Below are 13,359 nucleotides of genomic sequence, written 5' to 3' on the forward strand. Positions count from 1 at the left end.
TCAGGAAACTAAATAACAATTAGCATTATAAACCTGCTCTGTTGGAAGGTCTAAAATAGTTCTACCACTATTCATTTCACTTCAGTTGTAGTACTAAAGATGCTACTAAGAATGTACACTGAAGTACCTCTTTGTTCCAGTCTTGTGACCTTATGCAGATGTAGGCTTTTCTGCCCTGTTAGTGGTTGCTGATGTATCAGTCTGAGAAGTCTGTTTTTCCTTTTAATCTTTTCCCTGCTTTTCAAAGGATGCGTTCCCTTGCTGTAACATCTAGAGCCATTATTGCATTACTGTTACTAGTGGCATTAAACAAACTGCTGATTTAACAGATGTAATGCGCAAATACAACTGTCAGACAGATTTAACTATGCTTGTTGAGAAAAATCACAATTTACAGTGAAGAGATAATGTCTACTCCCCAGCTGTGACAGTTCCTCACAAATTCATTACTAAACATGTAAGCTAATAATACATATTAGAAGATGTTCAGAACTGTTTTTGTGCACAAACTTCATGTGAGTAGTTAGAATATTTGAACTTTTTCTGTGCACGGGTTTGGAAAATGCACCTTTTGTGTCCTGTTATGGGGTGAAATCCTGACCCACTGAAGTCAATGGCAAAATTTCCCTTGACTTAGTGGGGCCAGGATTGTGCCCACTGGACCTCATCCAATACTCATTGAAGTCAACAGGAGACTTTCCATTGACTTCACTAGATGTTGAATCAGGCTCATGAGGACAGATTCTGTACTGGTTACAGTCCAAGTCTGATTAGAATTGGAGTTGCGCAAGGAAAAGGGCCTGATTCTGATAGGTGCTGGGTGCATTCAGTGGGACATCAGTGGAAGCTGAGGCCACTCGGCATCCTATTAGAGGTTAAGTTCTGAGGCAGACTGGATCCAGCATATGTAAAAAGAATGAAAATATTTTCTTTAAACAAAACATGAGTCTGTTCAAATTTGATTAATTAGGAATGTTCAAATGCCTCACTATAGCTTTTTAAAACACACACAGTGGTGTTTTTATTGTTTCCCTGTGTGTTTTCTGACCTAAAAGTCCTGACCCCTTTCATGGTATTGTGTGGTCTGTTTTTCATTTATTTTTTAAATACCTGAGTAGAAATGTGAAACTTTTAAAAATCTCTCCTACAGACAGTTAGCTTTTTTGTTTGTTTTTTCTTTTCTCTCCAGCAGCCAACCTTCTCTCAGGCACTGAACAATAACCAGCCCTCTCTCTCTTGTGTTTTTTCTAGCAATCTTTGGTGGGTTAACTACCTAAAGGTGCATTTTAAAATGTAGAATAATATCAAAAGTCTTTTGGAAAATACAGGTTGTTGGTTTTTTTTTTTTTGTTTTTTTTTTGAAAGTTTGAATATGTAGTTGGTAATGTAGCAGATTCAATCCAATCACTTTTTTGTCCTAAAGAACTCATTTTCTTTGCATCAAATGGCTGACTGGAGGTAGAACACTATTGTTTTAAAGTCTGTCAGTTTTTTTAAATGGTGAGGTTATTCAACACCCATTACCGTATCTTTAATAATTACTAGTTTCTTTAGCAAAGAAGGAATGACATCTGTTTAGGTCTCTCCCCACCCCACCACATGAATTGCTTTTTTGAATCCCAGATTAAGTAATAAGTAGAAATGCATTACCATTTACAAACACTAAACATATGCTGTTTTGGCTTGGCACTTGGTAAGACGGTAATAGCAGGAAAGCTACATGTTTGTGTAGCAGCCACTCATTGTAAAAATGCATGTTGTGTGAATTATAGTATTAGTGGTTTTGCATAATTGAATGTGTTGCAGAGGCATTTTACTTTTTTTTTTTTTTAAGTGATAATGGAAGAAAGCCCCAGTAGTGCTCTGATCCTGCAAATAGCTCCATAAGGGCACAGGAATCTGCCTCTAGAATCCCCAGTAATGTCAATATGGGGCTGCTTGTGTGGATCCATGTGCAGAACTGGGACAAAAAATCTGTAAACTTTGGCATTTCTAAGTGATTTTACAGGGGTTTTACATATGAAATTGTATTCATCACGCAACTCCATTGACCCAATTGTTAAGTGTAAGAGAGATTGGATAATATGTTGAGAGGATATAATTACTCCTGATGGGACAAAATTAAGACAAGGAAAATGTAGGCTAAAGATCCTGAAAAACTTCCTGACAATGAGATGGATTAGACTGGAGAATAACCTTCCAGGAGAAGTGGTGAAAGCTCTGTTTCTTGGCCTACAAACATTAGGCTGGACAAAAAACACTGGTACATAGACAGAAGGGAAGAGTCATGCATGGGCAGGAAGATTATCTTGGAATTTGGGGTCTAACTGGACTTTTTCTAGCTCTACTCATCTGTGAATTAATGTACAGAAATCATTTTAAAGATGAAACATGCTAGCTTAGCAGGGAGTTAAGTCATCACAACCGAGCTATAAATTGTTCACGTTACAAAAAAACTCACTCTTGTCTAATGAGTTGGCTAGAAAAAAGTGACATGGGTTTTTTGGTTTCCTTCAGCTGCTTTTGGTCACTTTAGGTGAGAGAAATTATAGAAGCAGGTAAATATTGGATATAGCATGCCCTTTCCTTAGGAAATTCTACCATGCTGTTGGATTAGATCTAGTCCCTGCTTCTCTCCCACCTCTGATGCTATGTTTTGTTTTGGTGTTAACATAGTGGATTACCTGAAGTGTAAAATAGTTTGTTTCCAGCAGATGGCAATATTTGTATACCTCTGAGACTAAAAAAGGGGAAATTCAGATTCTGGGGAGATGAAGCAAGTACAGTACTGATTGTAGGTTTCTAGTCTAACGCATCCTCCCTCCCCCCGGCACTACAAATAGTTCAAGATTCCATATATCTTTACTCTGGCAGGGAAATAGGAGGAATTCTATAACCAAAAGGAAATAGAGGTGATTTAATTTATTCATAATGGTTTTTATTATTTTTTAAAAATTGTCCTTGTTTTCTCTGAACAAAGAGGAAACTCAGTTAAAAAAAACACCCCACTATTGATATGTTAGGTGCTTAATCAATCTAAATCGCTGCTCCTTTTTCAGTAATACTAGGGCCTGACCAGTTAGTGCTTGAAAAATTATACCTGTAAAACAGCTTATTTGATATTTTGAGATATATGATGAACTCCAGGGTTGCTATACCTAAGTCCTAGGGGCCCTGACACCAAGTTGAAATCACCAGGTTCCCCCACACCATGCACAGGGAGAGATAGGGCATGGCTACACTGTAAGCTCTCTTATGTAGCCACTCTACGCTGCCGGGAGAGAGCTCTCCGGTCAGCTTAACTACTCCCACTACTCGCAGGGGCTGGAGACGCTTTCCTGGTGACATAGCGCTGTCCACACAGGCTCAGGGGTGTGTGTTACACCAACACAAATGGTGGTGTAGACTGCCTCAGGTTCAAGGCCTTGCCCCAGTAAATACTTAATTATTGAAAGTGAAAAAGCTCATTAGCTGTGGGGCAGCATCAGCACTTACGTGGCTTGGCCCGTGCCTACTAGCAGCAATACAGACATCGACACTGTTAGGACAGCAGTGGTGCCTAAATGTTGGGTATGAATATCTATGTGCTTAAATCTCTTCGTGAATCTAGCTATTAGGTGTTATTTTGATGAGAACTAGTTCCCCTTCCAGTTGGCCTGGGGAGTTAGCGTTGTAACAGAATGTGGCATTTACATCAGCCTTGCTCTCAGTTCTAGGAGGTATAGCTTGAACCCCTGTACAGAAGTGCCTCAACCTTCTAATGCCTAGGCATGCTAACAGGTCTGTTCCTTAAAATTGTGTTGTACGTCACACAAGCTAACTTCGAAAGTAGTAGCAAATAAACCATGTGCAGCAAAACGGTAGCATTGTAGGTAGAGTAGCTATTTCAAAGTAACATGAGTTACTAGCATCTATTTAAATATGCCAGATATAACCAGGCTTTCTGATATTGGCTCTAATTTACCTTAGGTGGTTCCTCAATACACAGCACACACATATAGTGGGGCGTTCATAGTACAAATAAGTGCTAAGAGGATCTGTGCTTAAATAGTCTCACAGTAGATAACCTGGAGTGTGCAATTGGTCGCAAAACTTCATTCAAATACAGTTCTAGGTTTTCTATACAGAACACATCAGTTACATTACATTTAAATATGGAACGTCTAAAACTTGTGCATAACGATCATTTGATGCACAAATATGTCTTTTTCACGAGCCAGCTAGATCTTAAATAAAACGTAGAACAAAGCCATGTTACCAGTGAAACAGTGTTTAATATAGTTAAATTACTTAAATAGATTTCAATTTCCATGGGAAATCATAACGGTATCAATTTTTATAGGAGCCAAAATAAAGATCGTGTATACCCCTTGAAATGATCATGACACACTGTCAACAATCGCAGTCAGAGATAGTGGGGACTCGAAATATCATTGACAACACAGCTGCGCAAGGTGGAGCAGCAGACTGATCAAAAGTTAAGAATACAGACTTTAGTAAAGTAGAAAGCAAACCTAAAAATGAATGTACATGATGAAGGTGATGAAACCCAGTGAGTGGTAGAAAGGGATAGAGGGTGGGAAGGGAAGGGCGTGGTCATTGTGCCATGTAACGAAAGTATTTTGCAAATCAGCAAATGCAAAGCAGCAAAAGTATAGTACAAGGGCAGACTTGGCAGTTTTACAGAAGTCAATATACTATACTTTTCAAAGATGTGGCCTATTAAAGGGGAAAAGGAAGGATCACAGGGGTGCCATTTAAGCTCAAGTTTAAATGGCTGGATGCTAAGCAACATGGTAAATTAATTAGGACAGGCCCATGCATTTTAACTTGCTCTTGTTGTAAAAAATAAAGTGAAACACCTAGTTTATAAATCACCACTATAGTGCAATCATTAAGTTGTTAATACAGTAATTTTTGCCCTGAGAAGAGTCGAAAAGAACTTTACTGACTGTCAAAATATTTGAGTCATTTTAGTGATAGCCAAATTCAGTATCAAAACTCTCCCCTCATAGAATATAAAAAATAGGGCTTTAAAATGCTTTTTAAAAAATAAAATAGCAAGGGTTTATTTTTTACAAGTTAAAAAAGGTACATAAATCATAACGAATTATTCATATACCCCCCACCCCCAGTAAGAGGATATGTCCAACATGATATCTCTGTCACTCTATTTAAAGATCTCCTGAATCCACATACAAATGATCCATCTGTCTTTTTTTAAAAAGACAGAATCACCTAACTCTTAAAATAGCTGTGAATCATTAATTTAATTAAATGTTTGCTACAAGATAGTCAACCTGGCAATGCAGTACATAGTTCTTTGTAAAGGCAAATGGCACTTAGAGTATCTTGGACACTTTTTGTGTATCATCAGGATTCTATTAATAGCTGCTGTGAGAAAATAACAATTTTAAAGGAATTGTAAAAATGATCTTATTTTTGTTCCAGTGTGACAGAGTTTTTGCTACCTTCAGCTGAAGATTTGCTTAGTGCTCTTCCCTGTTATGCTTGTCTGATATTCTCAACAGCTTAGTTATTTATCATGCATCCTACTTCCATTCACTGCACTCCTTAGCAGCCCCAACTGCATCTTGAATCCTGAAATGAACAGTTGTTTGCAATGATTATTGTACTTGATTTTTTTCCTCTTCTGTAGGGTTTTCTGAATTTTTCACTTAAAAATGCATCTGACTCGGCCTGCAACCTCATCAACTGTTGTTTGATTGTTTACTCTTAATCTGAAAACTGCCAAGTCTGTATTCAGAGAATAATGCACGGAATGTTACATAGTTCTGCAGGTTATATATACACAACCCACCACACGCTGGTGTGGACAGACTTTTTTCTAATATATATAATTTACAAAATATAGAATTTGGTATATCTGTTAGATCTCCATGTTTTCAATATTACAAAATAAAAAATACAAAAACAAGAAAGTTGAGGGGGGGTTCCCCCTAAAGTGTCTCTTGTTTTCATCTAGTCTTTCACATGTAAACTGAGATATATACCAAAGAAGAGCACAGAAGACTTTCATTTAATAAATATGTTTGCAGAGCCATGTTTCCTCATCTTGATCTGAGGTGTACCAGTCCTATTCATAAGAGTAGCCCGTTAGCCATGAAAGAGAAAGGGGACAGTTTTGTAGGGCAAGGTGTCTTTTTCAACCTAAAAACATTACCGATGCTGTTCTGAAAGGCCCTTTGTGTAGAACAGTGGGTGTCGCTTTTAATTTTGAAAGCCTATCAAACAGCTAATAAAAGAATAGGGGTACACTTGAAAGAACTGACTGTATGGATCGGAAATATTAGAGGAGTGCAAATCCTTTCCAAAATAATGCTTTGTAGTGAATCATACATTCCTTCAACCCAGTAAAATTTTGTGTAGCTTCAATAAATATTTAAATATCTTATGTCCTGTGCAGCAGCTTCATTTTCAAACCTCAAATTCATTTCGTTTAACTGGGAATTCCATAGAGATGCATCTTTGGTCGATTTAGCACTCCACTGGGAATTAATCCACAGTGTTTTCTTTCTTCTGCACTGCATGGCATGTGCTAAAGTTCATTTGCTTGTCAGAACCATGCTCTAAAGTCGTTGCATGAAAAAATGCAACTGCGCTGTACGTTTGGGTCCACAGCTAAACAGCAATTCTTCTCCATGCAAATGCCATTGTTAAAGTTGTTACATGGTTGCTGTTAACTGATCGGCGGTCCTTCGTTTAGGAAGTAGGTGGTCATTTCTCCTTTACCTTTTACCTTAACAACCCCTCGACATTCCAGCTGATAGCCGTTGGCTGCTAAAACCTGGTACATGTCTGTGGTCACCTGCAGAGAAAGAATAGATTAGAAGTGATAGCAGAACCGATAAACTTGCTCGCCCTCACCTCTACACCATCTCTCTTCAGCCACGTCGTCCACACATGCAATTAATTTTGGGTGTAATATTTTGTTTTGTTAAAATTCTCTTACTTGTATCAACCAGTTTATAGGAAGGTGGCCAGTACAAGTTACGTAACTGCTACAAGCTGCAAACAATGAGTTTCACGGTCATATGGGGCACATCAGCTGCTCTGCAGCTGAGGGTCATGATTCTAGAGGCTGGGAAGGAAATATTACTAGCAATTCCATTTCATGGAGCCAGTCTTCTGCTGAAGTTGATTTGCGAGGGGGAGGCCAGGCTACAAAGGATCACAATATGAAAAAGGGAAGTCAGCGTTATAAGCTTGGCTCTAGAACCCAGGTGAAGAGCTAGGTCATGATCCCAGAGGGGGGAAGGAAATATCCCATTTCATGTCTCCAGTATCTGCTTACATTAAGGGGGTGGTGCACAGGTCACAGTATGAAAAAGGTTAGTCATAGTTCAAGTTAAGATGCTGTCACAGGTATTTTTAGTAAAAGTTACGGACAGCTTGCAGGCAATAAACATCAGCTGCTCCAGCCCTGCCACTGCTTCTGTAGCAGGTGCTGACCATTAATGCTCCAGCCCCTGGGGGACTGGCCCAAACCCAACAGCTGCTCTGACAGGCCTGGAGCTGGCCAGCTGTTTGGTGGCACCAGGACGGTCAGCCGTTCTGGGAGCCTCCATCCTGGCTGTTGCTCCAGTGGTTTCAGAGCCAGCTGCTGCCAGTTGTTCCGGGGGCCACTGCTTCAGGGCTGGCTACTGCTCTGGCAGCCCTGGGGCTGACCGCTGGCCACCTGTTCTGGCAGCTGCTGCTCCAACAGCCCTGTCCCAGAAGAACTCATGGAGGTCCCAGAAAGTGTCAGAATCCGTGACCTCTGTGACAGATTCGTGGCCTTAGTCATAGTACTAAGCTACTGCATCTAGAACCCAGGTGAAATGCTTGGCAGTATTCCTGTGAAAGTAGGGTGCTGTTAGGGAAGTAGGTTGGAAATCCATTTAAATTGTGGACCCTATGACGTAAACCCTTAAATAGGTTAAATGGATAATACACGGCTCATGTCATTTCTCAGGAAGCTGCAAACAAACAATCAAAGTGGAAACACACTAGGTGATCAAATTGGGTGAAAGACAACAAGGATTGTTCAGGCACTATCCTGTTTCATGCTGTAGCTTAAGGCAGCTGCCATTCAAATATAACTATTTACTACATGGAAGAACATTTTCAAGAGGGTAGGGGCCAAATTTTAAAAATATTTTGTTGCCTAAAGAAGCAGTTTAGGCACCGAACTCATTGTGAGTTAGACCTCTAGCCTGCTTAGGCTCTTTTGAAAATCCCACTAGACACCTAGCTATCTCTGCAAAGCTAGACCCAAATCCTTTCAGTTTAGGACCTATCACCTGACATTTGTACACAGAAAAGTTGATCCAAACATCCTCTTGCAACATTCCACTGATTTTCCATTGCCTGATAGATCCGGAAATCTAACTGCACTCAATGTGTTAACTATCAGTGTGTGCAAAGAGTCTGATAATTTCCTGAACTCTCCTTTTTTCCTTGAGTATTGTGTTGTATATACTACATACCCATGTATTTATCAGCTCACAATGCAGCTCATTAAAATATGGTCACTTTGAAAACGCAGAGCTGACAAAGCCCTGTTAAAATCTGATCTACTGCAGACTGTTCAGTGCAGAATTTTTCCTTACAGCATTTTCTCATGCTCTGTTCTCTGGATTTAAATGTTTCCACTTCTACCTTCATAGGGCTGGAAAGTCACTAGTCTAGAGAGAAAACTGGTCATGGATATTCTTAGGTAGAAAAGTTTTAATAAATAGTGATCCAGTTAACTCCCAGTTTAGCTGGAAAAAAGCACAAAATCCTCACTTGGATTTGGCACCATTTACTCTTATTATTTTTATACCTCTGCAGTATGGTACTGAGGAATGATGATACGCAAACAACTCTTTAGAGAAAACAGGACCATATGTGCCATGGGACAATGGAAATGAATTGCTGGAAAGGTCACTCTCTTTGAACACTGAACAAGGAGCTTGATTAGAATAAGAAAGATTGCATTAACCTTAAAACTACTCTTTCTCTCTGCTTCTCTAGGGAAATGTCCCCACCCCCATGCCTGTCTGAAATCCTTCTACAGTTTTGAAGAAAGAGTATATACATATCCTCACAGAATACAGGTTATCACTGTGACAGAGAAAATTAAAGACATTATAGTTTGTGGAAAATGCTGTTTACAACAGATAACAGTATTCACAGAAACAAATTTGTGAGGCAAGTCCTAGTAAACCAAAATAACTCTTAAGATTCTCCTTGCTCTTTAGCAGTGAGGTTGGGTGGCAACAGAAATATAGCCGTATCCTACTCCAAAGGATGTCATATTTTCCAATATGTGTTAACATATTATCTAGTTGCATGGGGCTCAACAATAAAGTCAATGGGGTGTAAGTCAGGGCAGAATTTGCTTCCTAGTATCACTTCCCCCAGTGCTTTAACATTAACCTTCACAACGTCCCTACAGCATACGAACCCCCAAGTGAAAGCTAGGGAAATGAATGAATTGTCCCAAGACCACAAGATTCAGGATCAGAACTCAGGATTCCAAGCTCCCAATACTGTGCTCAGGCCTAGTTCACCTCTCTCACCCTAAACGTTTGGCATGAACTGATGAAATGAGATAGAAACCTAGATTAGATTGAAAATCCCATAAAAGATACATTATATGTTTTATGGTAATTAAAACTCACCTGAATTCTGTCAGGAACACCTGTACTGTCCATTCGACTGGCTACATTGACTGTGTTTCCCCAGATGTCATATTGAGGTTTTCGTGCGCCTATTACCCCAGCTACCACAGGACCAATATTTAACCCTAGAAACAGAAAATAAACCCCAGTGCTTCAGGTTCATTGTCTATACACCATCACCCAGGAGTCATGTGAGCATATGAATGTCCCAGGGCTACGCATTTCCCTTTCTAAATCCAGAAATAATCCATAAAACCTTTCAGCTGTGCAATATGTTGTTTTTTAAAGCTGTGGGAAGATTAGGAGATGTATAGGCCACAGGGAAGAAGGGGGTCTTCTATGTGATCATACAGAGTCCTGATGACTTCCCTAGCCTAAATATCACTTTAGGGGGTTGTCACACTCCTTTCCTTCTCATGTCTTCCCCTATTTTTAAAGGAAATTTAATGTCCAAGTCAGGTGATAGAATGATAGGCCTTGAGACTGAAGTCTGTGTCCACATAGCAGGTGTATCAGGGCAGCAACAATGAAAGATTCCCAGTACGGCTCAGATGCCAGCATGCCTCAACCTTTACACAGTAAGAGTCTCTGTGACTGTTCAATCTGGTGCCAATTCTAGTGGTGGTTTTCATAATGTGGACACTTGTCCTCAAAGAACTGGACAGACACCATTTTGTATGGACCAAAGAAAAGCATCATCACTAGTTTTCTGTCATCACAGGCCAGATTCATTGGAACCAGCGAACTTGTAGGTTTTAAATATAAATTAAGCTGCACTTTTAACTCTAGATGAAGTGGCCAGGTTGGAATGAACATCAATAAAAATTAATTCTGTAACCTCAATCCAAATACTTTACCTATTTTCATCTGGAAGTTGTTGAACGAATGCTCATTAATGTACTTCATTTGGTCCATTAACTTCATGGCAAAGTCAGCCAGAGCTTTGATGTGTGATTTTCCCACCTTGTCATAAGTAGAGTCATTGAGGCCTGAAGCAGCCATGTACGTACTGCCAATGGTTTTGATCTTCTCCAGCTGCCGAAATTGGTCCTCACTTATTATCTGTTTAACAGAAAGAGAGCAAAGTTACTGAATAAGACTTGATGCAAACTAGTACATGCTGTTTAACTCATCCTTACAGCAACACAGTATGTCATGGCACATCCACTATGAAAAATTGTATCAAGTGTGTCCATGACTCAGAGAGGATGTGGTCAGAGTCCATGGAGCTCCAGCCAGGTAACAATATGCAATACAGAAGCTCCCCGACTTATGCAAGAGTTCCGTTCCGGAACGCCTTGCATAAGTCAAATTTTGCGTGAGTCAGAAACGTATCTCCGAAAATTATGAAGAAAAAAAAAAAAAGGCTTACGGAACTTTTTCCGTAAGTCTGGTTTTCCATAAGTCGGGTTTGCATAACTCAGGGAGCATCTGTACACAAAGGAAGGGAAATTATTTGGTGCTGCAGAAGAGGGTAAGGAAAAGAAAGTGACCATAAACTAAAACAGGTGAAAGACTGAGAATGTGTGTGATGAGGACTGGACTGGTCCCATTGCTGGTTGACTTCCTTCTTGTGAGGGAAGGGCTGAACTGATTCTGTTTGCTCTGTCAGTAGAACTCTAGCAAGATTAAAAGTCTGGATATCCTCTCACTCACTTCATCAAAGTCTGCAATAATTTCGTTGAGGAGTCTCAAACATTCCACCCCTTCGTTGTTTGCCTCTAACTCCACGTAGAACTCCGAGAAGTTGCTGATGGAGGCAAACATGACAGCCACGCACTCACAGGACTGGTAATACAGCTCATCGTTTCGCCGCTCTTGTGCCAGGAAATGGGCTGCCACGTCCTTTGGCAAGATGTTGTGGAGGAGGCGTCTATTGTAGGCCTGTAGCTCCTCCATTTCCTCTTTCTCTTCAGTGGCCTAGTTGAGAAAAGAGAAAGAGAGAGTCGTGCTGGTTATTACTTGGGAGGAGAGAGAACTGCAAGTGAGCTCACAGAACCAGAGAGCAGAATATCAGTACACTTTAGAAACATGGTCATACTTGGTGTAAACATTTGCCCTGTTTTTAAGCCTGCTCAGCTCCCACGAGATCATTTCAATAGGGCCAGAGTGGAATCAGCACCTCACAGGATTGTACCCTTTGTCCCAGGGCAATCCAGACCTTGAAAATCTTTAAAGACAATCTGTCCTGCCCCTTGGGTAGTTATTTACAGCCGCGCAAAGGTCAGTGTAAAATTCTATCACTGGTATACGGGAGGAGAGAAGGACGGGGGTGGGGAGGAATGCCAGAACTATGGGGAAGGGGGCAGGAGATGCTGGAGTTGTATGGCTGTGAGGCATGTGCAAGGAGATGGAAGTGGAGGAAGCTCAGGGATGTTTATATGGGGTACCAGGAGTGGGTGAGACAAAGCTGCATGTGTGGGGAGGGATATCAGAAGGAGGTCTGTTCTGGGGAGGCCAGAGTTGGTGGGGGGGAGGAGGTAGGGGTGTGTGTGTGTGGGGGGGGGGTAACTGGACCCCAAACCAAGTTGTTTGGTTTGCTCCAAAGCTTTTCTCCATCTTATTGCATACGGATCCAAAACACTAACACTGCTGAACTGTGTGGGTTTCCTCCTAACCATCTGCACAAAGCCTCAAGAGTACATTGCCAGGATATCTCCTTCCAAGTCTGACTGCAGAAGTGATATTACAATGTAATCCCCCTCACAGAAGCTCATTACTCAACTAAACAAAAGGAAACTCAGTTTGCATGAGGTTTGCCAGTACATATGGATGCTCATGAAATGTAATTACAATTGAGCTTACACAAAATCAAGCTAGTCTATAGCTCTGGTCTGGTCTACACTCTCAGCGAACCTGTTCAGAGTTACTGTATTATAAGAGAGATCTTCAACATAGGAGTGCAATGCCCAGCCCACCCCGTGCTGGCCAGCCAGAGTCTGGAATAGATGACCTTCAGGTCAGTCTGCAACGTCTGTCTGCTTTCCCAGGTATTTTCAGAAGAGGAGGAGTATGTTTGAGTGGATGGGAGGTTGGGTTGAAAAAGTTGCGGGTTGCGGAGGGGTGTTAGTTTCTGGACATTGGCCCAGCATGCATGGATTTTAGGAATAGTATTTAGATGCAACGGAAGCTGTTGGATGGATGTACTTTCATAAGACGAGGCGGATAAAATAAAATAAGAGTATAAGCTCACTATATGACTCAGACTTCACGGCTAAGCTTTCTGAGTTCTCCTTGTAGACCTAATTAGTACCAGCTTTGCAGTCACTGAACACTGATTTAACTGGAGATGCTCCTGTGAGAACGGCATCAGACCTGCATATATTGTGCCTCTTCCATCACTACCATCCGGTAATCGCTTTCTTCCCTCCCCACCCCCCTGAAAAATCACAAAAACAAAAGGAAAGAAGGAAATCTGTACGGGTAGCAAGTGTGAACCGTGTGGCTAATACACAATAACCACAGAACTGCCCTGCTCACAGCAACACCAAACAGCTGTCCCAGATACATGTGTGCTTTCACTCCTCTAGAAACCAGGACTTCAGTGGTGGCCTCCTGACACTGTGAACCTGATTTATACAAATAAAGCCACTTCTGGAATGTGATGTGTTTCATGTCAGACCTGGAAATAAGAATATGGAATCCTGCCTTTTTAAAAAATTAAGCCACAAAACATTCATAGGCTCTAAAT

General features: G+C 40.8%; 2 protein-coding genes across 12 annotated transcripts in view; one reads left to right on the forward strand and one right to left on the reverse strand.

The window, feature by feature from the left end:
• The window catches only part of SEC22A (SEC22 homolog A, vesicle trafficking protein), a 42,467-nt gene extending 36,525 nt beyond the window's left edge, over positions 1-5,942 (forward strand). For 8 of the 9 annotated variants that reach the window (XM_065561500.1, XM_065561501.1, XM_005279811.3 and 5 more), the window contains one exon: positions 5,660-5,942. The gene's annotated coding sequence lies outside the window, so the exon portion shown is untranslated. The remainder of the gene's footprint in view (positions 1-5,659) is intronic. The other variant, XM_042843091.2, reaches the window with a different exon arrangement.
• Positions 4,255-13,359, reverse strand: part of ADCY5 (adenylate cyclase 5) — a 305,275-nt gene continuing 296,170 nt past the window's right edge. For 2 of the 3 annotated variants that reach the window (XM_042843089.2, XM_005279813.5), the window contains 4 exons: positions 11,325-11,588; positions 10,526-10,730; positions 9,669-9,793; positions 4,255-6,829 (listed from right to left, as the gene is read on the reverse strand). In XM_042843089.2, the coding sequence (XP_042699023.1) occupies positions 6,701-6,829; positions 9,669-9,793; positions 10,526-10,730; positions 11,325-11,588 (723 nt within the window). In that variant the 3' untranslated portion in view covers positions 4,255-6,700. The remainder of the gene's footprint in view (positions 6,830-9,668; positions 9,794-10,525; positions 10,731-11,324; positions 11,589-13,359) is intronic. The other variant, XM_065561499.1, reaches the window with a different exon arrangement.

The sequence above is a fragment of the Chrysemys picta genome, chromosome 11 (genome assembly GCF_011386835.1).
Source record: "Chrysemys picta bellii isolate R12L10 chromosome 11, ASM1138683v2, whole genome shotgun sequence".
Lineage (NCBI taxonomy): Eukaryota > Metazoa > Chordata > Testudines > Emydidae > Chrysemys > Chrysemys picta.